This window comes from Pipistrellus hanaki, assembly GCF_964339955.1.
Source record: "Pipistrellus hanaki genome assembly, chromosome: 3".
NCBI lineage: Eukaryota > Metazoa > Chordata > Mammalia > Chiroptera > Vespertilionidae > Pipistrellus > Pipistrellus hanaki.
Window position 1 is genome coordinate 120,803,144 of NC_140505.1, and position 27,743 is coordinate 120,830,886.

The 27,743-nt window shown below is 34.7% G+C and overlaps 1 protein-coding gene and 1 pseudogene across 2 annotated transcripts in view; one reads left to right on the forward strand and one right to left on the reverse strand.

The window, feature by feature from the left end:
• The window catches only part of PTPRQ (protein tyrosine phosphatase receptor type Q), a gene marked incomplete at its 5' end in the record, with an annotated part of 199,117 nt that overhangs the window by 28,846 nt on the left and 142,528 nt on the right, over positions 1-27,743 (reverse strand). The window contains 3 exons of the mRNA XM_084878250.1: positions 14,500-14,628; positions 15,806-15,905; positions 25,875-25,948. Of these exons, the coding sequence (XP_084734376.1) occupies positions 14,500-14,628; positions 15,806-15,905; positions 25,875-25,948 (303 nt within the window). The remainder of the gene's footprint in view (positions 1-14,499; positions 14,629-15,805; positions 15,906-25,874; positions 25,949-27,743) is intronic.
• Positions 1,217-7,482, forward strand: LOC311618634 (uracil-DNA glycosylase-like; annotated as a pseudogene). Its single transcript has 2 exons — positions 1,217-1,266; positions 3,764-7,482. The product of its transcript is annotated as a uracil-DNA glycosylase-like (transcript).

Below are 27,743 nucleotides of genomic sequence, written 5' to 3' on the forward strand. Positions count from 1 at the left end.
GTTAAATGCTTTACGAGTTGAGCATATGGCTCTTTCTAAAAGAGTTCTAGATTAAAATAAGAAAAATATAAACCAGTTACGTATAAAGTACAATGCTTTTAAATGACATGTGATCATTATTTAATATTCCATTTCATTTTTAAATGTTACATATTATTTTAGACCCAAATATAGACAAATGATAAGTTAGTTTCTTTCTCAATCTAAGAAGGAACTTTTCTATATTGTTAGGTATTTGGGACACTATGTTAAAATGGGTCACTTTTTAATATATTGCATAGTATTTAATGGTATAAGAAAGCTAACGGGAATTTAAAAAATATTTCCTTTGTCTATAGGGAATGCTGAACCAGGAAGAGTGGGTCACTGAAAAATGACATCATATTGCCTAAGGCTTGTTTCATGAATGACTTTTGATGAACATATAATCATAGCAAAAATCACAATCATTTCAGTTATTTTAAACATATCTTTTGTGACAGTTCATTGGCCATGTTATTTATGCTCTGAAAAAAAAAGAAATTATTTCTAGCAGCTAAATAGACTATGCAACACACAAATTCAGAAATGGGCACATCTTCAGTAACAAGTTTGTCATGCACAACACATTAGCACTGCAACAACACAAAGGCCACAAAGTATAATGAAATAAAGTAAAACATGTTACTTATAAAAAGTTTTACATTTTAAGTATTATTGCGGATAATTTTACTGTATTCCTTCAATAAATAATATTTACAAGAGGATGCTATGTGAAGTAAAGGATGAATGGAAGGAAATACTTAGATTGGAAAACATGGCATAATGAATATTATGAAAATGGTCACAAAGCGTTCTGTTCAATGAAAAAAAACATGAGTCAAAAAGAAGTATATCTCATTCTAATATAGGGATTGCTGAAGAGTACAGGGGTGGTGGAGCAAGTATTACCAAGAAGAATGATAGAATCTTGGTTAATACTGTGGGTCTCCTCAAGCAGAAGGAAATCTCACTCAGCTTCTCAGGCTATAACCTGGTAGAGCATCCCATTATCAAACATGGCATGACAATGGTAAAGTAGCAATGTTTGAGCAAAGTCTTAGTGGATGAGCTTGTGGGCTTCCCACAACACTTTCTAGTGATTCTAAGAAGGCAACAGAGAAATCCTGACTCCAAATGGATATGGAGATGGCTGATTGGGCTATTATATCAGAAGAATCCTTGGTTTGGAGACAGGATGACAAAATCTGAAATAGAGGCCTTGGAAATGCTTCAGACATGGCTATGGTAGGAACTTAGGAAACAACTGGAAATAACTACCCCTCAGCAAAGACCATCAAGAAAAAAAGACACTATGGCCTAAACCCACACTACCCATTAGATGCCTGGTGCCTGAATGCTCCCAGGCCATGATGTTCCTCAGAAATAGGAATGGAAAGGGAATTAGGCTGAGCAAAACCTAATTAACCAAGCTTCAGATAGAAATAAATGAGATACTTGAATTATCAAATCAATTTCCCTGTGACCAAACTAATGAAAATTCTTGAGTTGCATGGAGATCATTTTTATGGCAACAAGGAACATTTTTCAGTTTGTTATTGGTGAGATTCAAACAAACTACATCTGATTTAATTACAGGCCCATGGTCCACCTATTTAAGGACAATCAGGCCAAACAGATTCTCTCTTTTTTCAGAAGATCCAGGACTGCTTGAGCATCCAGGCTGGACTGGTAAAATATTTTTACTGGAATATCTAGAATCTGAAACAGAGTTAATTTCTAGGCAGCCATCAGTAAGTCATTTAAAGAATCATTATGTTTAAGACATTCCCAAAAGATGTTAAACATAAATAATCATATTGAAATATAAATAAGCAAGGAAGAGCTAAAGCAACATATTGTTATTCATATTCTTATTTTTTCATTAATATGTATTCTCATTTAGAAATTATAATTAAACAATTTTTTCAGTGAAAAATGCTACAGAAAATTGATTTTATTTTACTATTCTTATATTTTTCATTTGAAATATTTTTCTAAAATACTAACTTTAAAACATAACTGGCTAAATATTAGACTTGAATGAATATTTGTGAGGCTTCAAATACCTGCTCTGATTACATTATCTTAAGCAAGTTACTTTGTTCTTTCTGTGCCTCACTTTCTTAATTTGAAAAGTGGGATGAAATTATATAAAGCAAGCCCTGGCCGGTTTGTTCAGTGGATAGAGAGTCAGCCTGTGAACTGAAAGGTCCCAGGTTTGATTCTGGTCAAGGGCATGTGCCTGGGTTGTGGGCTCAATCGCTAGTGGGAGGGCTTGCAGGAGGCAGCTGATTAATGATTCTCTCTCATCATTGATGTTTCTCTCTCTCCATCTTTCTTCCTCTCTGAAATCAATAAAAAATATAAAAATTATATAAATCAATATAATCATATATGTAAAATATTCAGAAAAAATATCTGGTTTTGGTAAGCAATACATATTAGTTACTATCCTTAGTACAATAGTTACTTTTCCTAGTTTATTTTGTATAACTCAAGTTCCTCTTACTCATTGTTTCTATAACTTATGATATAGAAAAGAATATTTTTGGTTTCTACAAGAATATTGTCTTAAATATACTCAAATATGGGTAAACTTGATTGTGCTAGATTAAGCAGCAAGATTTTCTATTTTATTTTCCCTAATCAAGGTTCTGCATAAAGAATGGTCACAAATATCTAGACTTCCAATCCAACTCAGATTTTCCAGTTCTCAATGCAAGATCCTACATGCATTTCAGTTTTCAGGTAATCAGGTGAAAGCATTTCTAATCAAGCCCACATTTTTGACATTATTCCTTACATTTCCCCTTTAGACACTCTGTTTGAACTCCAGAAATTCTCTTGGAATTCCTCCCTCAGTTTGTTTCATTCCAGGTGTTTTCTCACAACCAGATTCTACTGATTCCCTAATAGCTGATTCATATGTTAACTCCCCCCTGGAATTTTCCCTCTTCTATTACAGAGAAAACAATATCTTCCTTCCATGAAAACAAATTTCTTAGGACAAATCACCTTATACCTTGTATTATGGCTATTTAATTACATGCATTAAGGATGCTGCACTAAGGTTCATGTATTTTTGAAGGCAAGGTCAGGAGTAACACTTGATTTACCACAAGTCCCTCATAACCTTACTCATAGTAGACAATGAGTGAATCATTGTTAAGTATACAATGTGGATGAATTCAGACCAAAATACACAGTAAGCTAAATGCAAGTGCTCTGATTATTATGAGAGTATTTGAATTAAATCAGTTTTGACTAGAATATTAAGCAATCGAGAATCCTCAGAAGGTCCTAACTCAAAGCTTTGGATACTTATGATCACTATACTTACCAGCAAACAGTATAGAGTATAAGCAAAGGTCAGATCCTGCCATCTAACACTAGAAGTTAACAGGTGCTAAATACTTTGTTGGGAAATAAGACATAGGAACAAAACAAAAAAATCAATTTTGCCTACTTAAGTAATAAAAAATAGGTTTTTAAGAGGAGATAGGGCCTGTTTGGCTTTATTTTCTTTTGTATCACTCTATCTAAACCCAATCACTTTCTGCAATCTGTCCTTCACATTTGGATTTATATAATGTAAGAAACAAAGCTTTTAATAGTCTAATCCTTATGTAATTGTCCAGCCTAGGCTTATGTTATAATTCTATTTGCAATGGAATTTTTCAGGCCAACCTGGTGGGTCCTGGGGCCCACTTGCTTCCTCCTGGACTTCGGCATGATCTGCCAGGAGATGCTCTACTGCTTCTCCTGGAGGCCCGCCAGGAAGCGAGGCCGCGGGAGCCCTAGCTGAGAAGAGTGGGGATGCAGCAACCAGCCCGGCCAAGAAGGCCCTGGCAGAGCAGGAGGTGCCCAGCACACCACATGGCTTAGATTCAGTGTGCCAGTGGGTCTCGGTGAGAGTTGGAAACACCTCAGTGGAAAGTTCAGAAAACCGTATGTTATAAAGCTAATGGGATTTGTTTGCTGAAGAAAGAAGACCTTACACTGTTTATCCACCCCCCACACCAAGTTTTCACATGGACCCAAACATGTGACATAAGAGCCATGAAGGTTGTCATCCTGGGACAGGACCCGTATCATAGACCCATGGGCTCTGCTTGAGTGTTCAAAGACCTGTTCCACCTCCGCCCAGTTTGTAAAACATTTATCATGAGCTGTCTGCAGGCATCGATGGTTCTGTTCCTCCTGGCCATGGCGGTTTATCTGGGTGGACCACACAAGGTGTCTCCCACTCACAGTCAGAGCACATCAGGCCGATTCTCATAAAGAGAAAGGTTGGGAGCAATTTACCGAAGCGGTTGTGTCCTGGCTCAGAGAGAAGTCGAATGGCCTGGTCTTCTTGCTCTGGAGTTCCCATGCTCAGAGGAAGGGCAGTGCCATCTAGGAAGCGCCACCACGTGCTGCAGACTGTCCACCCCTCCCCGCAGGTGGTGCACAGAGGGTTCTTTGGATGCAAACATTTCTCTAAAACCAACTTGCTGCTGCAGAACTGGAAGGATCTGTGACCCTGAACTGGGAGGTGGGCGGGGCAGTGGCGGTATGCCTCTGGGCAGTTTCTATAATATTCTATTGACCTATTTGTCAGTGACAAGTCGAATTAAAAAAAAGTGATTTTCCTAGTGATTCTTAAGCACTTTGCACAGGGGGGTGAAAGCTTCAGTAAAGCAGCCATGAGCCAGGCTGCCCAGGAGTGGGAGCTTTATCCAGTAAAGATTGTACCCTGTGACCAAATATCTATGACTTTGGAACCTGGCGTTGGCCTAGGGTCTTGGAAGGGAGAGGAGGTCAAATTCTCTAGACTCTCCTCTCTGTTTCCTTTATGGTTAAAAGTTGGGAGAGAAGCACATTTTGGTGTATGCCAGCTGCTAGTGTTTTTACCCATAGGTTAAACGTCAGCTTATAAGGCATAGGGTGTTTTTCTTTAGAAAGACCCCCTTGACACATCCTGCCCCTTTGCTCCTTTACAGAGCCCTCAGGCCCCTCCTGGAAGGAAATGGGATTTTTTTGGCAGCTCCCAAAAATTAGGGATCAGTTTCCTGATTGTAGCAGAGGTGGAAATTCTTAAGGAACAATCCTTGGTGTGAGCCTTCAGGTTGGCAAAGGCCAAGAGAAGTAGGCTGGGTCTTGTTCCCCCTGTTCTCTGGGCGTTTCTAGGAATAAGCAGTGGAAGTGGAACAGAAAGGAAGAGAAAAGGGGATTTGTTTAAGAGAGGAAATATTTTTCTGCCTGATGTATCCTGAACTGGATTTTGAAGGCAGTATAGTTCCAAATGTTGTTTTTTATTTATGGACAAGTCACTTTGGGACACATTTTTCTAGAACACTGGAGAATTTGGATTAAAAAAAACTATGGTACATCTACACAATGGAATACTATGCTGCCATAAAAAAGAAGGAATTCTCATCATTTGCAGCAACCTGGATAGAATTGGAGAACATCATGCTGAGTGAAATAAGCCAGTCAATGAAAGAGAAACACCACATGAACTCACCCATTTATGGATAATAAAGAACATTATAAACTGATGAACCAAAAGATAGATATAGAGACAGTAAAACAACAAGCAGACTGTCAAATTACAGCGGGGAGGGGAGGGAGATCTGGGGGAGATAATAGATCAACCTAAGGACTTGTATACATGCATATAAATACAACCAATGGACACAAAACTCTGGGAATGGAGGGTATGTTTGGGAGAGGGGGGCAATGTTAAAATATGTACACAGATAATAATTTAATAAAAAAAAATTTTAAAAAATAAAAAAAAACTACTTGTGAGGATGCATATTTTTAAAAATCCTTTTTTAAAGATGCCATCTTTGTTATGTCTGACCCTCCCCTCTAGATCCTGTTAGACATACTGTTCTGCTGTTAGTTGGGTTCAAAGTTAAACCTACTAGAGTTTGATAATAAAAGGTTGATGAAATTAAAAAGAAATCTCCAAGTACCTCTCTGGATAGCTTAAATTTATGCAAAAATGGGCATGAATTACCTATTTCAAATAAAAATTAGATTTTTTTCTTGTTGTCTGTGGTATTCAGATAATAGTCTTATATATGGGTTTATTTTGCCCTTCAGTCTTGGCTATGGTCTAAATTTTATTTTTCTTTGAAGTTTTAAATTTTTTATTTTTTAAATAAGCGAAATTAATCTGGATGATGAATATAGAAAATTAGATATAATATGAGGAAAATATGAATTAACTTATCACTGGTGAGGTAATTAAATTCCTTTAGGAAAAAAAATGTTTGGTTACATACAAATAAAAATTTACAGAAATTGATGTGCATGAAAGTTAACGATGTTATTTCAGGAGAGCTATTTTCAAAACAAGTGCCTCTGTGGTGACCTTCAAAGAAACTCATACAGAACACTTATTTTTATTAACTTTTTTTTTAAAACTTCTGAAATTCTTAAGTGGAGAGAATTTTACTGCTAGGGTACTCTTGTTTTATTCACTTACTATCTAGGGTGTCCCCAAAAAGTAGATACAATTTTGAATAATTATAAAGGCAGTGTTTATTAAAATACATTTCATTTTCAAAATTGAGCAATCAGCTGTTAAAATGTGTGCACATTTTTTGTGACTCCCTGTATTTAAGGTTATTGTCAAGTCATATTCAGGTCCTTAGTAGATAGATAAGTTGGGTAATTGTCCAGATTTCAATAAGATAACCAACCATGTTCCAATATAAAAGGCTAAACAGTGTTATTACATGAATCTTGGCTATCTTAATTCCTATGGCCTTTTGCTGAAAAGAGTATTATTTCACGGCTGGGCTCATTTTTTAAAAGTCTATCAAAAACTTAAATTCCACTCAGATTACTCTTGATAGATCCAGAGAGGAACCATTTATTTATGTTGGCAGTGGTGATTGAAGACCTTATTGTCACAGAGACTCGGCTTTCCCTCAAGGTCAATGAGTTGAAATCTATAGGGAATTAAAATATAGTCCAAATAGAGAGCCATAGATGATAGCATATAGATGAGCAGCTTAAATCAGCATTACTAGTAGCACCGGGCAAATTAAGAAATGTTGTGTTTTCTGCTAACCAGTTAAGTTAGGCAGAAAAGAAAAGAACCTCAAAATATATTGCTTTGATATAAAAATATAAAATTTGTACACAGTCATTTGTACTTCACATTAAAATAAAAATTTGTGAACAATCCTACCTCTCTGGTAAAATGTATTAATTAATTTTTCCAAGTTTTGCAAAATGGTGAATGTGAGTTTTTAATTGTTCCAACACTTGCATCCACTTCTAAATGATATTCTACCACTTATCCAAAACAACGTAATGCTGTCCAAGGTGTCTTAAGTTTCGTTCTTCCTGTTGCTTTCTTTTGTCCCACTTAACGGCATCCTTTCAGATCCTTCTTCATTTTTTTTTTTTTTATAAAATAATCAATAACTTTTCTGTGGTCTTCAATATAAATTAAGAATATTATCCTAACCAGAGGCTGGTACTATATAGCTGATGCTAAAACTTCATTTTATAAAGTAAATATACAACTTGAGTAAGTCAGTAATGTATGTTTTTCTTATTTAATTAGAAAAACAATCAGTTAGTAAGTGATATCCAAGTACTCTCCAAATACATCTCCTTACATCTGTAAGGACAAACAAGTTGAAAAGGAGCTCAGCTACTCGAAGGGCAGCTCTTTGGGGGCTGCCTCTCTTTTTTCATCACAGTATTTCCAGTGCCTAGAACAGTGCCATGTACTTGATAGATGTCCAACTGTTGCTTATTTTATCCAAGCAAAGTGAAATGGAATTTTAGATAGATAGGGGAAAGCAACATTCTTGCTAATGTCTAAGAGCTGAAATGAGATTCCCAAGAAGCAGGAGTTATATTTTCCTCATTACTAAGCCTCTTCACATTAGCACATTTGAAAGCAAATTCTTGACAGTTGGTGTATTTTGTCAACCATATATTCTAAATTAAAACCATGGGCATAAGCTTAGCTACCCCAGGGACAATAGGGCTGAAGCAGTAGATGGAGAGGATGAAGAGCCTGCTGACAGCTGTGTGAAAAGATGGGCAAAGTTCTCAGTGAGGACTTAATGAAGAGGAAGCTGATGACATGACACATCTAAAAGGAAGCCCTTGCAGCCTGAACTGTCAGCTATGGAGGCAGATAAGCAATGAAGTTCCTCTGGAAGGAGTTGGAAGGCAACCTCAGAAAACCAAATTTGGAAGAAGACCACATCTACTTTACCAAATACAATTCGTGTAAAGGTGTTCTATAAAGATTTTCATTAACCCAAACTATTATGTTAAATTCTGACTGAGCAGGAAACTATGCAGGACACTAAGAGGAAAAAAAATTGGTGAAAGAGGATAGACAGTGAGGATTCTATGAAAAAAGAGCATTTTTTTACCTGAGATATTAATGGCATAAAGCATAAAAGGATTATGGTTAATGATGATGAAGAAATACATTTAGCAGAATTGCTCAAACAGAACACTTGCATCTGGAATGAAGAGAGGTCAGCTTCGAGTGCTGGTTAGAGATGGATCTTTTATGTGTGACATTTTCACTTAAATCTTTAGCTCAAGAGTGTCTTTCTTTGACAAACGATTGAATCTGATCAAGCAGGTCCTTTGAGGAAAAGGTATTTTCATAAAACTATTTTAATTCTGTAAATGGAAACTTGATAATTAGTTAATAAACAGTAAAACAAGATGAATTATGATTACAAAATGCTAAATGTGATTAGAATAGAAATAGGCCTGGTCTCATCTGTTTCAATCATGCCAAGTACGGTACTATTCATGGTCAATAAGAATGTTGGGAGCATTGGTCCCATCCATCACTGTGGCTCATGGGGACTGATTTCTCTGTAGTAGATTTGAGATTTTGAAATCAAATGCATTTTCATTCTCTGCTTCCATTTACATATTTTGCAGGAATTAACTGATTATCTCTGAGGCATTCAATCAATTGCTGGGATCCAGTATAATACTGACATTTTGATTTCAGAATACAGTAATTTTTGTGCTAATACCAAAGTGATATTTCTGAGCAACAGAAGAGTGCCTGTAAATATTCACAGTTGGCCATCCAATGGTCCAGACAAAATTAAATATTCCATGAAATGTACTACATTGTGTGCCCCAGAGTCGGGGAACAGGACATGGCAGCATCTTGGTCCTTACAGATTATTGCCTGCAGTGGTCGAAATGGGCTTGTATGGAGTGTAAACCCAGCCTCCACTTGTCAGATGGCAAATTCAGTTCTTGTGCCATGATTAAAATAGGACAAGGAGTATGTGAAGAAATCTAGGTGAGCACTTGTTTTTCAAAGCTGACACAACATGAGAACACAGCAAATTCTTAGACATGCACATTATGAATCAATGTGCATTTTGATAAGATTAACTTTACCATATCAATATCATGCAATATAGAGGACACATTGTAAGTAGAAAGCATAGGGGATGGCTTTGAGAAAAATTACAATTTAGACAACAAAGCACTCAATGATATTTTAAAATACAGAGCACACCACCTGACAAGATTAAAATAGTCACAGCAGACTTCTGCATCACCACAGTAACTTACTGAATGACAAAAATCTCCTTGCGTCTAAAGAAAAATGAAGAGTATCTGGAAGTAAAGATTCATTAATTATTGAGTTTACAAACACTGAATTACTTTTGATTTTCTACTATAAGGACATGTGCATTAAATATTTTAAGTTTTACTCTACTTCAGGATATTTCTTATTTTGAATTCATATGTTGGTCAGACATTTCTTATTTGGATTCTCATATTTTTGCCATTGCTTATAAAATAGTTTAAAACAGAAGTAAAATTAACAACCAGAATCTGCCAAAGAACTGATGGCAATTAAAATGCTAACTGTTTTACATAAAATTTCCTGTGTCAGTCAAATACTATGTATTCTTATGAAAGCACAGTAAAAATTGCACTAATAAAGATTTTCCAGTTTCTGCAAATTTGAACTTATATTTAAATGCCAGCATTCCTTTGTCCCATATCAAAAATTCAAAAGGAAGAGTGCTTTCCTTAGAATTGATCCCTGATAGAAAATGCTGCTTGAAGAAGGATACCACAAGCCCTTGTGTATTTGAGAGGGTTAATATTTATCTCATCTAGTATGCCTCAGAGTTAAATACACACACACACACACACACACACACTGGTGTATTTTGATATCTCAGAATCAAACAGACCTGGGCTATCACCATGACTGTCTCATTTACTAGATGTATGACCTTGAACAGTTACTGAAAATCTCTAAGTATCTTTTGTTTTTCATTTGTGAACCAAGGATTGAAAGTTATTTGCAAGCATGACATACAGAATTTAATACATAGTAATTGCTTATCAACAGTAGCAATTATTATGTTACCAATCCCTCCATGAAAGTATATTAGGGTAATTTTATTTTTACAAATATTATATTATAAATAACAATAATAACAAAAATAAATGTATTTTGACTTATAGTTTATAAAGCACATTCATAGGATTCTTTCAAATCATAAGCTTCCTGAGGACATAGCTGTAAGCTGAACAAGAATTCAATATACAAACATCCAAAGTTATTGAAGAAGGAAAGATACTCTTAAACTAGCAATTCAACTGTTTGCTTCACTTTGTTGAGAAATTTAATTCCATTCATTATTACAGAATTTGGCCTTGCATCTTAAAATAATGTACAGTTACATTCACTCAACTATAGTAGGCAAGATCATTGGTATAGTGTGATACACAAAATTTCTGGAGGGAAAATTGAGGCTAAGAAGTTGAGTGTCTGTCAAGTAAGAATATTAGAAACATTGATTGTTATTCAACTATTTTTTTTTCTGATTTAGTCACCATAGAAACCAAGTGTGAAAAGGAGGTAAAAATAAGTCCTTTTAGAAAATAGAATCTTTACCTTGAGTTATTTGATTTTTGTAATACCTCTTTGGGAAGGTAGTCAGTATTGCACTTAAATTAGCTTAAAAAATAATCCACAATCTCACAATCTTAAAGATACAGGTCTCTGTTTTACCTATCTCACAATCTTAAAGATACAGGTCTCTGTTTTACCTATGCATGTCTTGCTGACCTTGCCAATATTTTTACCTAGAAACCTTTCTCACTTCAATGAGTTAAGTGGTATGCTTTGAAGGAGTCATCACAAAATGTTACTCTGTTCATTTGTTTATCATATAATAGGATCGTTTGCTCACCTGGTAAATGTGTAATGGGTGAGCCAAAAATATTAAATGTTTTTCCTAAAAATGTGGCTTGTATTGTCAAAACTTAAAAATAAAATGTGCATATTGAAATTACATAATTATCATTCTATATAAGAATTTGAAATGTTATATTGGTGTACTCTGACTGTTCTCATGGAGTTAATAGTATATTAAATCTTTGAGTTTCACTCTCCTTCAAGAAGAAAAATTATAAAGCAAGACAATTCTTCAGATCTTTTGTGAAACAAGGTAAAATATAAATTAAACAATAAGAATTTACATATATAACGATTACAGTATAAAGCTTAAAATGTAAGTAAATAAATAGGTAATATAAAATAGTTAAATAATTTTTAACTATAAAATCCTTCAAAGGATTTAGTACCGAGCATCACAATGCTTTTTTGTCAACTAGATAACTCCTTCTAATTAATATTTTAATGATTGATTAGATATTCTCTTTTATTATTATTTTTTTATGGACACGTGGAGACATATAGCCCTGAGGAAAATTGCCAATTAGCATGAAGAAACTGAGCAGGTTCTATGGAAAAGAACATGGTTGAGCTCAAGTAAGAAAGATCATATGGGTGGACTTAAAGGAAATGATCTAAGTTCTTTCATGCAAATGACAAAGACATACAGCATACATTACTCAACATTTTGGAAGCGAACTCAAGCTCCTTGACTCTTCACTTCTAGAACCTACTGGTACTATCTGCCATCAGTCTTCTTGGCTCTACCCTCATCAGACCTGTATGGCTTTGAGTAGGTTTTGATTTTCAGCACCTAATCATGGATTCTCCTCTGGTTACTATCTTTCTAGTCTTACTGTCTAATGTATTAACATGAAAAATTTCAACAAATGGTAAAGCTAGAGACAGATCTCTGTAATGAAGAGTTAATACCCAAACAACTAGGTGGCTATTTAAACAAATTTCTATAATAAATCAAGCAAAGCATATTATTACATGCCATTGGAATTACAAACAGAATGTTTTACAGTCACAAATACTAGAATCATAGCAAACAAATGGGAAAGTAAAAAGCATGGACACTAAAATTTCCAAGTTTGCTATTACTAGGGATAATATATACTAATTTTCTATGTGTAAAAGTAAATAAGACATTTAAAATATATTTGAAAGACACTCGTAAATCCTTTTATAAATAAAATGACATATAAATAAATGTGAAAATCAAAAAAATATAACCAGAGTCAAGGTTAAAAAAGGCAGTCCCTGAATTATAAACACGGAATAATAAACAATCTGTAAGTCCTCACCCACCTTTTCTATTAGCTGCTATGACAGTAATTGTTAACAAATAAACAAACAAAAATACAACAACAACAAAAAACAACAACCTTCTACTTTTTATAATGGCTGTGTTCAGAAGTGGAGGAAGTTTCAAACTGTGAAAACATGTAGAGTTTAGGGTATCTGACCTTAGCAAAGCCCAGTTTGCCTAGAAATGGTAACCTCCTTAATAAAGAATACTTCCTCTGACACTGACTGGCTTTCACATCCCCCCCACACACATACACACTTTATTATTTGATATCTGTTCAAGAACTACTTCCTAAGGACTTTTGGAGAATTAATGAAAAATGTCTTTTTAAAAGTTCTCTAAAAGTTAGTGCTTAGCAGTTCATATTTTAGTATAAACAGATTAAAACAACTGAAGTTAATTGCACTGAGAGACTTGAAGTTTTATCACTTGCACAGCTTGGGGTGTGGAAGAAACAGACTGAGGCCCCAGGCCTGTGAAGGAGGCAAAAAGCCTTGAGAAAGGAGGGCAGAAAGGCACTGGCAAGAATATTACTGAAATTCTGTTGGCCCACAGAGCAAAGGACTAGACACTTCCTTTCAAGGACTGGGAGGCACAGCTTCATACTAGCCATGCTCTGTTGTTCCTATGATGTGAATGCACTTTGGCAGGTTACCTGGGGAATCTACTGATCTACACTCAACATTTCTCAGGTTGAAAACTATGCCTTGAGTAATATATAACCATCTTACACATAGTCTTTGGAGTAATATCGATTTCAGGTGGGAATGGTCTGCACTAGAATATTAAATAGAAAGAAGTTTTCATATCCAACAGGCCAAATTTCCTTGTAATTTAGTTATAATACTAAATAATTTCCATTCTGCAGCATTTGGAAGGCCCCTGCTCATCAAGTGACATTTTGCTCTATAGCACATTTTAGGCATCTTAAACATGCTGTAAGTATTCATGCAAAGTTGATCTATATGTAATACCTTAATCAATAAAGAAATTAAAAAAATAAAAATGTTGATCTATTAGGCAAAGGGCAAACTTTATAAACAATAGCTATAAATGATTGATACCTTAATAAATTCCAAGTCTTTGATGTCATATTTTTAGAGTTAATACTTATAAATGTACAATTGAGTTGTTTTGTAATAATTGTCTTGTGTTTATATAAGCATCACAAAATATTGACTCTTAAAAGAATCTAAACTTGCTAAAACAGCCTGATGACAGTTTTTATTAAGAATTTGATAAATTATTTTAATAGACAAAAGTTTTTCAAATGTGCCAACATTCTGAATAATTTGTAATGATTTTAAAAAAACTTAAAATACCTATTCTTTAAATGTAAGTACTTTACTATTTCCAATACATATTATTGATACATATTTAGTGCACACATATTTATTTTTTCTTCCAAAGGTAATTTTTACTTTACATTTAATTTTTAAATACTAAGCAATTTAAAAAATAAGGTTTCAATATACAATTTATAATTATAATGTAATTTCATACTAAAATAAATAATTATAAAAATAAAGCTTTTAAAAAATAAACAATATCAAATCGTTACAAATATAACTATTTTAAACTTGTGATTAAAAATGTGGATACCTCCAGGAAATCTGATTAAAAAAATCTTTCATATGAAGTGAGTTATTAAACAACATAACTTTAAATGTTTAATGTGTAAAGATATTTGTCTCAGAAAAAAAAAAAAAAAAAAAAAGCTTGGTTGAAAACACTGCAGTCCGAGGTTCATATTGAACTCTAAGTATTAAGAAGATTAAGTGATTCTCCGAACATCAGTGAGAAGTGTGCAGAAGATGGAGGTCACCCTTTGAAAGAAGATCTCTGTGACCTGTATAAATAGGAGCCCCACAAACACTTCCAACAAGCATAGGTCAGAATAGGGTCATGGCTCCAGGCCCTCTGGACCACTGTTCGCCCAGAGGAGTGTGCTCACCGCGTTAATCTCTCGTCCTTAAGTTCCAGGTCTGCCACTGTGATTAGCTGGTCCAGCTTGAACTTAGTGTCAATGATTTCTGCATCTCGAGGAGAGTATGTGCCGCCTTCTTTCTGCTTCTGACGAATCCTAAAACCCATGCAGCAATGTCCAAGAAGGGGATATCACAGAAAGCATCAGACATGAATCAAATAATTTCTTCCTTGGGATCACTTCTCTGACTATCCTGAAAATGCACAGCTACTCAATATCTTTTTCAGTTTTAATTCCCTAGCACCTATTTTAATAAATATTTTTAACATGTTAATTTCTTGAAGTTTCAAATTTTAATGAGAATTAGTTGCTCAAGGCCTGAGCCACTGGCATATTTAAAATATAGAGCAAATGAAACTGACTCTGTGAGCTTATATTCCTCCCCTCCAATTGCCTAATAGATTTTTCACGAATAAAAAATATGCCAAAGTGAAAAATAGCTCAGTGGTATCAGCACCACTGCTAAAAGACAATGATGTTGTTTTAATTATTTTAAATAAATCTTTCAGTTATAAATTATTCAAAAATACATAGAAAGCCTGGCATCTTCTTTTGTAGTTATCATTTTATTATTTCTGAGCTCTAAATCCACTCTTCTTTGCCCTGGATTGTAGTATTAGAGCTACATGCTATAACATTTCTCTTTTGCCTGTTAGCGAGATGTTAAGTTTTGTCAACAAAGGACACTGGAGTGACCCTGGCAAAGCTATAGGGCTGGGAGACACTTCCCTTGGGAGTTCATGCTGCAATACTTTTATTCATGTGGGAGCCCGGCAGACCACCTCCATGAGCTCTGGCTGCCTCTTAAGTGGAGGCTCTTCCCACAGGTGAATGGTAACAAGTAGCTCCAGCTGCATATACAGATATTCAGCAAGAGATTGCTTCTACAGACCAATTCAGCCTGCCTACCCTCCAATAGCAATGGGTAGCTTCTGAAGAACAGCTCCAGCCCTCTGCCATATGTCCTTGCCCACCAATAGGCAATAGGCTGCATGTACTTGTGGTAGCCACTCCTTGTTAGCCTTGGGCCTTTTCTAGTTCCTGTTTTGTCCTCTCTCCCTCATCCTAGAGAGGGAATCTTCTCTGCTGCACTGACAAGTTCTAGACCCCTTAAATTCTTTACCTTTTAGTAGTTAAGTATTTCTATTAGTTAACAGTTCTTTTTATTAGATATTTCCCATTCAGGTCACTGTTGTGGCTTGTCTCCCTATGGGACTGGGACAGAATAGTGCTCACAAAGCATACTAGGCATGTGAGCACAAATAATTCTTACCTTGCAAATGCAAAAATAGCTGTTCCAAGAAGAATGATTGAAAGGATACACAAAGTGACTGAAAGGATAATCTCCACAGTTCTTTCTGAAAGTCCTTCACCTGAAGAGGATGAAGTATAACATTATCATTAGTTTTTTTTTATTATTATTATTTAATACTATCTTGGATCTCAAAACACAGAAAAATATTTTCTTATAATATTACTCAAGAATACTCATCTTGCCAAAATCGGTTTGGCTCAGTGGATAGAGCATCAGCCTGTGGACTGAAAGGTCCTGGGTTTGGTTCCTTCCGGTCAAGGGCATGTACCTTGGTTGCGGGCACATCCCCAATAGGGGGTGTGCAAGAGGCAGCTGATTCTCTCTCATCGATGTTTCTAACTCTCTATCCCTCTCTCTTCCTCTCTGTAAAAAATAAAAATCAATTAAAAGTATATAAAGAATACTCATCTTATTCTCCTAAATCTCATAACTTTGGGGCTTAATCCTTGGACTTCCTTTTTTTTATCTAAACTCACTCCCTTGGTGAGCCTACCCTGCCTTATGGCTTTAATCTTCATCTATATGATGTTGATTATTAATTGTTACCTAGTGAACTTGTATAACCAATTGCCTATGGGAAGTAAAATTAAAATAAAAAAAATCAAAATTCCCAAAGCTAAATTCCCAAAATTCCCTTATTTCAAGAGCATCCTTCTACCTCTAGTTGATGGCAACTTCACCGTTCCTTTTGCTCAGGCCCAAAATCTTAAAGTCATACTTGACTCTCTCTTAGCACAAATGCAAAATCATTGAGGAAATCCTGTTAACTTTATCTTCAAGTTATGTACTCTTTTCATTAAAAGAAACTAGAAGCCGGGACCGGTTTGGCTCAAGTGGATAGAGCGTCGGCCTGGGGACTGAAAGGTCCCGGGTTCGATTCTGGTCAAGGGCATGTACCTTGGTTGCGGGTGCATCCCCAGTAGGGGGTGTGCAAGAGGCAGCTGATCAATGATTCTCTCTCATCGATGTTTCTAACTCTCTATCCCTCTCTCTTCCTCTCTGTGAAAAATCAATAAAATATATTTTAAAAATAAAATAAAATAAAAGAAACTAGAAAACTTGGGTGATAATTCCAAAGTGGTAGTAGGGAACAAAAGGAATTCACATATCTTATGGGGCAAGAAGGCTAAGAAACTTTCAAAGACTAATGATATAAGAACAAAAGATCCTCTTGAAGAGATTCCTACTGGCCAAAGAAGAAACAATTTAAACTTTATAATAAATAGAAACTGAAATTGATCGAAAGATTCAACATATAAAAAATCCATACATTCAAATATTATTGAAACTACTAAGCTATGGGAGGTAATAATAAAATTAGATACACAATATTATATTCTTAATTAAATAAGTGATTCAGGTAACCATCATAAGTGCATCTCTAAATGATGAGGAGTAAGGTTGATAGGAAATTGGATATTTATAGAATCAAAAATATACCCCACAGATTATTTTGTGGTTATAATAAAGGGAAAATAACTACTTTCTAATAAAGGATTATACTGTCACTACTATTAAACTTGCTGATCAATTTAAGTTCACTGAAAATGTGGCAACAAGATATTATATACCTTCTGATGTGAGGTATTTGGATCTAGGCAGCAACATTGTTAACATATCCCTGCCCAAATCATTAATTGTGAATATTCAAACCTTTATATCTCATTTCTAACTTTTAAGAAAGTATTAAAGGAGGAAAAAAATTAATGCTACCAAACAAAAGTAACCTGGAAAATTCAGAATATGGGACCTCCTGCAGAACAACTTATTTGATCGCTTCAATGAGTCTGTGTCAAAAGGGGGGAAAGATGGGGAAGAGGCGTTTCTTCTAGATTAAAAGAGATTAAGAGATCAGACAAAGATAATGTGTGACCTGTTTATTTTGATCCTGATTCAAACATGCTATAAAGAAAAGGATCATTTGAAAATGTATGTAGTATTATATAATATCAATAAATTATTGTTAATTTATTTAACTGTGACAATATAATATATATGTAGTTACTGGAGAAACAGTAAATTACTTCAGGGTTCCTTCTGCGATTTGCTTTAAAATGCTTCATAAATAAAAATGAATGCATAAATAAAATAATATGGCAAAATGTTTAAAATTATTCAACTTAACTAGTAGGTTTTGGGGGGCTCATTATAATCTTCAAAGCTTTTGAGTATGCTCTACTCACTTCTCACTATCTCTGCTGCTAGCATCCTGATCCAGGCTACCATCCTGTTTTACGTGAATTATTGTATGGACACCCAAGTTCCCTGTATCCTCCCTTGTCTTCTATCCATCTCTACATAGCAGGAAGAGTCATCCTTTTAAAACATTAACCCTCTACTTAAAACCCTCCTCTCTTACAGAGAAAAGCCAAAGTTCTTTCAATGCACTGTATGACCTGGTCCCTCACTGACTCTCTGGTTCCCTGACTTCTCCTCCAATCTCTGCCTTGCACACTCCTCTGGAGCTAGAATGTCCTCCTTTTTGTTTCTGGAACACACCCAGTCACTCTTGACCTAAGGCTTTTGCATCTGCTTCATCCTCTGCCAAATAAGTAACTCCCTTGCATATCGGCCTGGAGAGCCATTTCATTATCTTTAAGGGTTGCTTCTCAATGAGGCCTACACTGACTACCTCCTACGAATGTATAGGTGCCTCCAAACTTCATATGTTGAAGCCATAAGCCCGAGGGTAACTACATTTAGGGTAAGGAAGTAATTAAGTTTAAATGAGGTCATAAGACGTAAGAGTTGGGTCTAATCTGATAAGTCCAATAGGATTAGTATCCTTATAAGAAAAGATACCAGAAAGCTGGCTTTCTCCCTCTGTACACACACAGGAACAGGCATGTGATTTTAGTGAGAAGGAGGCCTTCTACAAGTCAGAGTAAGAATCCTCACCCAATACCAAATTGACTGCAACCTGGATCTTGCTTTTCTAGCCTGCAGAACTGTGGGAAAATAAATGTTTGTTATTTAAGCCACACAGTTTATGGTCTTTTGTTAAGGCAGCCTAAGCAAACTATGATAGCATTTAAAACTTAAAGATATAACTAGCCTCCTCTCTTCTATATCCTCTGCATACTGTAGTATTCTTTATTTTTTCTCCATAGTCCTTATAACCCTTTAACTTATAATTCCTTTATTTATTATCCTTATTGTTTATTACCTGTCCAGAAAGTAAATTCCCTGAAGACAAGAGACTTTATTTTATTCAAAACTGTTTTTCAAATTCTGAAAATAGTATCAGGCACATAATAAATGCCTGAATATTTGTGAAATTTACAAATGAATAAAAATATTGTTTTTGAATATATATTAATTTTGGGGGGTTGGAGATCAGTCATTGAAACAAATAAGAATGTACAACTTATTAATCATTTATTTTAGACAACTACTAAAATTATAATAAATTTTAATTCATCTGATTTATAATTTTACTGTAAAAAAGAATTAAAGTTGAGTGATAAAATAGGCTATCTGTAAAATATGCAGGGCTTAATGTTTCATATTTTTTCCCTGGATTGATGTTTATGAAATGTTAAAATATAAAAGGGTTCCTACAGCGATTCTGCATGGTAGATTTAAATAAACACTGGACTTTAAAGAGTTATCATAGTTTCATGGTTTTCTAGAATCATCAGCACAATTTAGAAGACACTAAAGCAGCGTGTAGTTCCTAAAGTATTTTAGATACACCTTTCTTTATACATAAAAACGTGAACGGTCTGTTCGATTGAATTTTCACATGCTGACTCTTAATTGGATATGCTTGGGAAAGGAAACGTGAAGATGAATGTGGAATCTTTATCAGGTAATATTGAATCACTGGACTTTAAAACTTAGTGGGGATAAAAATGATTTCATAGACTACAATTTTTTTCCAGATTAAATTACTATTTCAAAGCATCAGCCAAGTGAAGTGAGGAAATGACATATGATGTATTAATAAACAATGTGTAATCCTTTGGGCACATGTATTACAAAAGTACCATCAGGAAAGGACAAAATGTGCCATGACTGTGAGAACAAATTCTGATTCATTGCAATGCATGTACGCACAAAGAATTACCAATGCAGAATGAAGACTCAACTATAAATCTTTTCATAGAAAATGGAATTATTTTACCTAAAAATATAAACATGAATCTTTATGTAATAAGTACAAGTCCTTTCCTCACTAGATATAGATTTTATAAAAGGTCAAATTAAATTATGTTGTATTTGCAGAATAAAACATACCATTGTAATTAAGTCATAATTATGAAGTACTGATTAAATTCTCATCAGTATTATATTTTGATTGTAATTATCATCATCTAATCTAAATATATGGATCAGATTAAGCCAGTTTTATATCTCTAAGAAGCTTAAGTTAAATTGGTTATAAAGCTTACCAGCTTTATAATGTCTGGCTTTTGACATAGGAACACGTTACATGATCTTATTAATATTATTATTAATCTTCAAAGAAAACAAGTTCAAGTTCTTTTAACCAAAATTAAATTTAAGGAGTACTTCTTTGGTTTAGCCATCCTGGATATTCCAATACTGCACAAAAATTTATGGAAAGCCACTCAATTTCATAATTCAAGAAATATATATTAAAATAAGCTAGGCAAATATTATTTTCATACACCAGAATGACAAAATATTAAACGTGGTTTCTAGAATGTAGGAAGAGTCTCACTTGTTCATTGCTAAAAAACAAAACAAAAAGGAATTATTGTATCTTTATGTGTAAGAATAAAGCATACTCATATGTGAACGTTAACTTCAAAAGCTAAGACAAGAAGATGAAAAGAAAACAGCTAGAAATCATTTAAAACGTTGAGAAGAGAAAATGGTACAGCAACAACAGGAAGTCTGTGAGAGCAGAAACATCACCAATAGTAATGAAATTGAAAGCTCCTGGAGCACTTAACGATTTTCAGCCAACGCGGGAACAGTGGTTACACGCAGAGCACTGCCTGGAGTCACACTGCCTGGGCCTGAAAGCTGGTGCTGTGATTTCCTAGCTCAATAGTCTTGGACAAGTTTCTTAAAGAGCCAGCTTCATACTTTTTACCAATAAATAGTCAATATCTATTTGTCGAAGATCATGTTATATGACTGTAAAGAATACCTTAGATCATATATAAAAACACTAAGGAAAATCTTGGTACATAAATAAAGAACGTTTAGTATTTTTATTAATAAACACTTATCACATTCATTCATTTGTTCATCAGATTTACTTTCCCAGTTATTTTGTGAGATGAGTATTATTATTCTCATTTTGGAAGTGAGATTTCAGAAGTTACTCTTTTAAGTAAATAACCTGTCACATAAATTCGATAGATGTCAAAAGTGCCTGAAAGATGCCTGTTTAACTACAAAGTTTGTAAGGTTCACCCCCACATGGTCACTATCTCTTTAACATAATAAAAATCTCCCCTACATCTCTGGTGTTTTGGGGAAAGTGATTCTTTTGCTGCAGCAAAAATACCTACAGACCCTGTTTCTAAGTGAGCATATTGGACCTTTTCATTGTTAGCTTAGTAATTAAAGGAGAAGTGTTATGACAGAGGAAAAGAGTCACGTGGTGCCTTTGCCGCGGGGTTTAAGGTTTCATCTTATTTTGCTTTAATGAAGCCTTGTAAGGTGCAGAAAGGAGTGTGTGGTTTTCAAATCACAGGGACTCTCTATAATTAAACCTTGTAATCAAAACACTGCATACCAGCAGTTTCCATAAACTGATGTGCCGATAGAGGATTTCCAAAGAGGGTTTAAGAAATTCTTGAAAATTTTGTTAACAAAAAATGCTAATGCTCAATCCTGAGTGGGGGAAAAAATCGAATTAAGTTATAAGAATTTTTTTCAAGATTAAAATAATGGTGCATGTCATTTCCCATGTTCATTCTTCTGGGCCATAATGATTTCCCTACCTGCAAACTCCTCTTAGACCCACTCATCCTTATCCAGCCAAGCTCCGCCTGCTTCTTCTCACTCCCACTACTGTCAGCCTCTTTCACTAACAAACCTTTAGTCTATCAGTCTATGGTGATTCTTTTGTTCGTAGTTTTAACTTCTGAATGATAATGTTTCTGAGAGTCGGAACCACCATCAAAATGGCCTGCCTTGGAATAATATGCCCTGAACAAATTTAGAAACACAGACTTGCAAAGGCTCTTAAATCCTGAAGATATCACTGATAGACAATGCAGCTAAGAACTCACGTCTGTGGTGTGTGAAATGCCAGTGAATGAACATCTATCTACTGGTGGCTTGGTGACCTAAATGGGACCTATATTTCTTTCACTGAAGTCTGGGGTCACAGACATACATAAGTCTTTAGTGGGCTTGTTAAGAATGTGGAGACTCACTAGCCCATTGGAAATGCCATTATATACCCCGATACATGACATATTTGAGAGAAAAGGGGTCTTGAATGTCTTTTGTACCTTATGGTGACTTTAGGGATAACATATTAATGCATTTTATTATTTGCTTGTCTCCATTCTGACAGCCATTTTTGCCATTGCCCATTGACTATTGTAGAAATGGTCAATGTTATTATTATTATTATTATTTTGAGTTCTACTATATCTTCCTTGGCAGTGTTATTTTTCTGAAAAGTTGTATGACCCAATGGCCTTTTATTAATGTCAAATCATGGACCAGGGCCATTTCGAGGGGAGCTCTTTGGTGCCTTGGCTTATCAGCAAATCTGATCTCTACAGAATCATAACATCCAATAGCCAGGTAGAAAACTGATTGGAGGACAGAAAGTGACGTTGTTAACTCCGTTAACCAGCAAAGTGACTGGACTGCTTTGCTAGTCATCAAGGAAGTCTACTCTACTGGTACACTTCATACTCTCAATCTGAACATCTCATTTCACAACTGAGGTTTTCATTCCTTGTAATTTCCTCTACTCCTACCTGTCAAGGTTTTACTATCTATAAATGACTAGTAAGCAGAAGTCCACATGACCAAACCAAAGCATTACAGAGCAAAAGCCTATTTACTACAAAGCTGCTGTATATCAGAAGCCATCCCATGGGAGACAACTCTAAGGAGGAGCTTGAAAGGCTGTCCTTCTGCCATTGGCCTACAAATAATATATGAGCTCTGAGAATTTAATCATAGACACATGAAACCCTTGCCTGTCGCTTCCCTTTACCAACTCAGAGCCTTTCTACCTACTCCATCCAGTCTGTCTCCCCGGCCCCTTCCTCCCTGGCCTTGGCAGGATCCTGCACTCTGCCCTTTGCCCCACATCTTAACATCCCTTCTAGTCTCCTGTTGTTACCAGGACACATGAGCATTAGTACCTGGATGACTAAGGTGGTAGTAGTTATGATTCCAGAAAGGAAGCAAGAACCAATTGTGTATTCCTTTTACTTTCTAGAGTTAATTATTGTGTCCTAGTCCCTCGTCTGTGAGAGAAAGGAAGAAAGAAGATAAGCATGGTCTTTGATACTCAGCTTTCCCCTTTTCTATGGCTTTTCATGCTGATTCCTATTCCCCTGAATATCTCAACTTTGTTCTCAGATAACTGACTGAATATGTTGTCCTCACATCAGTAACAAAAATAAATGCCACACGATTTCACTTATATGTAGACTCTAATGAACAAAATAAACTGATGAACAAAAGAGAACCAGAGCCGAAAGCGGATTGGCTCCATGGATAGAGCGTCAGCCTGTGGACTGAAAGGTCCTGGGTTCGATTCCTGTCAATGCCATGTACCTTGGTTGCAGGCACATCCCCAGTGTGTGTGTGTGTGTGTGTGTGTGTGTGTGTGTGTGTAAGAGGCAGCTGATCGATGATTCTCTCTCATTGATGTTCCTAACTCTCTATCACTCTTTCTTCCTCTTTGTGAAAAATCAATAAAATATCTATTTTTAAAAATAGAACCAGAGGCATGGATACGTACATGGAACAGACTGACAGAGCTCAGAGGGGAGGAGGGAACTAGATAAAAGAAGGTGAAGAGATTAGCCAAAGCATAGCCCAGAGACACAGACAACAGTGTGGTGATGGCCAGAGGCTGGGGGGATAGGGGCTGGGCTGGAGGTAGGTAAATGGGAAGAAATGGGGGACATCTGTAATACTGTCAGCAATAAATAAAAAAATAAAAGAAAAAAAGATAAAAAAATAAAATAAATTAAAATAAGTAAATTTGTATGAAACCGACAAGCTATGAGAGGCACAGAACAGCAAGGAGGTCTCTTTCAGCACTGCTAGCTATTCACTTTGTCTTTGACTCTTTTCTTCCATCAGTAAACACATCAGAATCATTAGTGAGTGGAGGCAATAGTCTCTAAATGCTGTAATCGCGAGGAAATTATGTTAATGCTGGCAAGGCATTGACTCTGGTGGTATCATTGTGTGATAAAAATCACCTATCAAATGAAACACTCAACAAAATTTAAATATCCCAAGTCTCATCAGCAAGCTTTAAAATGATTAATATATTGTGTACAGTTAATCAAACCAGTGATTTTATGAAATTAGAGAGAATAGTCAAAGGAATTTGTTATTCCTTATAAACATCCATGTAGCAAGTCATAAGCCCCTTCTTGATTTCTTCAGGGTCCAAAGTTTTATTAGCTAAGTGGAGCCTGCAAAGCTGGCTTTCTATACAATTAATGTTTAAGACCTGGTGAGAATTTCTAACTGAAAATGGTAGAACAATTTATCTGCATCCAGTTTCCACTCTTACTGAATCTATTGCAGTTCATGATTGCTGTGTATCTGAGCAACATACAAGGTTCCACATCCTCAAAGTTTGGTGCAAATTAGAAGTTGTGATCCACTCAGAGAAACTCTGGAAATATAATTTCTCCTAAGAAAGTATATTTCTAAAGTTTTTAATTATAGCCTACCCCAAAATAAGCTATTAAGCATTTTATTTTTTTCTAACTATAAAATATTAGTGCCTTTACCTATGTTGCTTTATATAAATATTTTAAGGTAATATTGTCATTACCGTTTTCCAAATAAGGAAACCGAAGTCTATAAAAATTAAATTATTTTCTAAAGTGGAGGAGACAACATTTGAATGCAGGTATAAATCCTCTATTTGGGGTGTAATTGCTATCAAATCTGTGCTAGAATCCTGACTCAGTCACTTAATTACTTAATATGAACCTTGGTTTTTCTCATCATTAAAATGGAGGTAACAATATCCCCTGACAGAGTCTCAGACATTATGGGTCAGATAATTCTTTGCTGATCCGGGCTGTCCTATGCAATGTGGCATGTTCAGCAATATCCTTTGTCTCTGCCCAGTAGATGCCCATAGATCAGCCCCCAAGGATGTGACAACCAAAAACAGCTCCAAATATTCTTAAATGTCCCTGGAGAGTAAAATTACTTTGGTTGAGAACCACTGGTCTAAAGTAAAGGGTAGCTATGAAGCGTTCATCAGTTAATACATACCAAGAACCTGAAAGTGTGTCTGGTATAGAAGATATAATGTTAGATGATGGTGATGACAAAGAAAAGAAGGAGGAGGTGAAGGAGGTAAAGGAGGAGGAAGAGGAGGAAGAAATATACTTGCATTTGACTAAATTATATTTGTATTTTATTCAGGCCTAATTGAGTGCATATAATTAAAAAGAAAACTCATGAAAGAGTTGATTAGAAAAAAAAAAAAAGCAAAATTAAAGAGGATAGGTAAGCTTCTAGTGTTTTAGGATAATTCTACTAGAATAATTGCCATAAGCCTTTTCCTTTGTATTAGGTAAAAATCTTCTGTAAGATTGTATATTAAGCAGCCAATTAAATATTTGTTTGGTATAATGTTGGTACACATCAGCATAGAATCAGTATCATTTCAAAATCTAGGTCCAGATTCAAATGGATGAAACTTCCATCTATTAATAGATTATTACAATATAGTATTATTTCTTAGTCAGTCTAGTTAACCTTGAAATGAATTTATACTTGAGAGCATTCATTCATAAATTAATACATTTACAAATGTTGTACTGTAATTAGCATGTTGAGAATTGAAAGTAAACTATAAAGTTTGTCTTACCTAAAGTCTTAACAGGGTCAGAGTAATCAGAGTCAGTAAATTGTCCCATGACATTTGTGGCTCTAAATTTAAATCTATAAAATAAAATTAAATTAAAATTAAAACTAGCAATTTGCATGCCATATGATTTTTTTTCTATGAATAATTTAGCAAATAGCTATTAAAATAAACATTTTTATTTAAGATAAAGTGAATTTACAAGATGTAGACCTGGAATTCAATGACCATCAGGACAAATAGATATTATTATTTATGTGAGATAAATAATTACCCTAGACATGGACTTCATGAACTTCATGAGAGAGTGATTAAGAATCTGGGCAGACTCATAAGCAGTCAGCAGCTCAACTGAAGCAGATTATCTGCCTTCTTCACAGATTTGTTTGGATTAAATAATGTAGTCTGTGAAAGTGAGTTACACAAATAGACTTTTAAACTATAAATCGTAAACAATGTTGTACCTTGTCCACCTTTGAAAATAGCAGTGAACCAGATTTAGAATTGTCATTTAGAACTTATCTTGTTCATATGTACGTAATTAAGAAAAAGTTTCTTAAATCTATGTGTGCACAGCTATATTTTTACTTCCTATGCTTTTATAACATACTAGAGGCTCGGTGCATGAACTTCATGCAAGGAGCTTGGCCCTGGCTGCCTGGTGGCCCCATGGCCCCACCCTCTGCCCACTGGTCATTATGGAAGGTTGTTCCAGAAGGTTGTTCCTCCGTCTGGTCTAATTAGCAATTAGCTTTTTTATTATATAGGATGAAATAGAAAAAGGGTACAGAAAAGAATCAATCTTAAAAATCACTCTATGATTCTAATATCCACAAAGACAACCGAAACAGGTCATTTAAAAACTACAGACATCCAGGCATTTGAAAACATAAAATCAATTTACATTAATAAATTGCAATATATAATTTAATTTTTACTATTCTCAGTTTCTTATTATTGTACTGATTATATGAAGAGTCTGTTTTGAAAAAAATATGCAAAATAAAAATACTTGAATAAGTATTAAACTTTATGATATACCATTTTCATAACTATCATATATATATATATATATATATATATATATATATATATATATATAATGATTATATTTTGGGCAATAACCTGGTAACCAAAGTAACTATAATTCATAATAGATGACAGAGCATTTTTTAAGAATTTACCTACTTTCTCTAATTTTTCCAATGCTAATTTGACCTAAGACATTTATAAAGAATTTAATAATGCTTTAATTAGTTGGCAAGATGAGACTAGCTACATATTTCAAATTTACTAGTAAAAAATTATATATTTAAAATAAAATAATTCAAGACTTTAAAAAATCTGTCATCTTGTGACACAGAAATAGTAGTTAATTTAGTAGGAAAAATTGATTTAGCAAAGAAATTAACAAAGCTGGAGATGCAAACAGTCTTTTCAACAGATGGTGTCAAGAAAACTGGATATTCAAAGACCAAGGAATGGAGTTTGACCCTTACCTAATACCATTTATAAAAATCAATGAAAATTTAAAAATCGATTTCATTTGTAAAAATATTTTAATATGATATTCAATTGGTGTGGTCTACAAAATGCCAAATATTAAAGTGAGTTGCAAATATTTCAATCACTAATTCAGATGTATGATGAAAGGATAAAAGTATTGCGATGAACAAAAGACTGTAATAGTGTTTCTAAACACCTGAGCAGGTAAGGCAAAATAACGAGTGAAAAACATAAAATATTACATTGGTCACATTGTCCTCTACAGAAAGAATTAAATCCTCCTGTCTATATACTCCAAGGGCACATTTTTCATAGTGACTTTATGTAATTTATCAGATCAAATCATAATTACATTTAGGTTTGTCT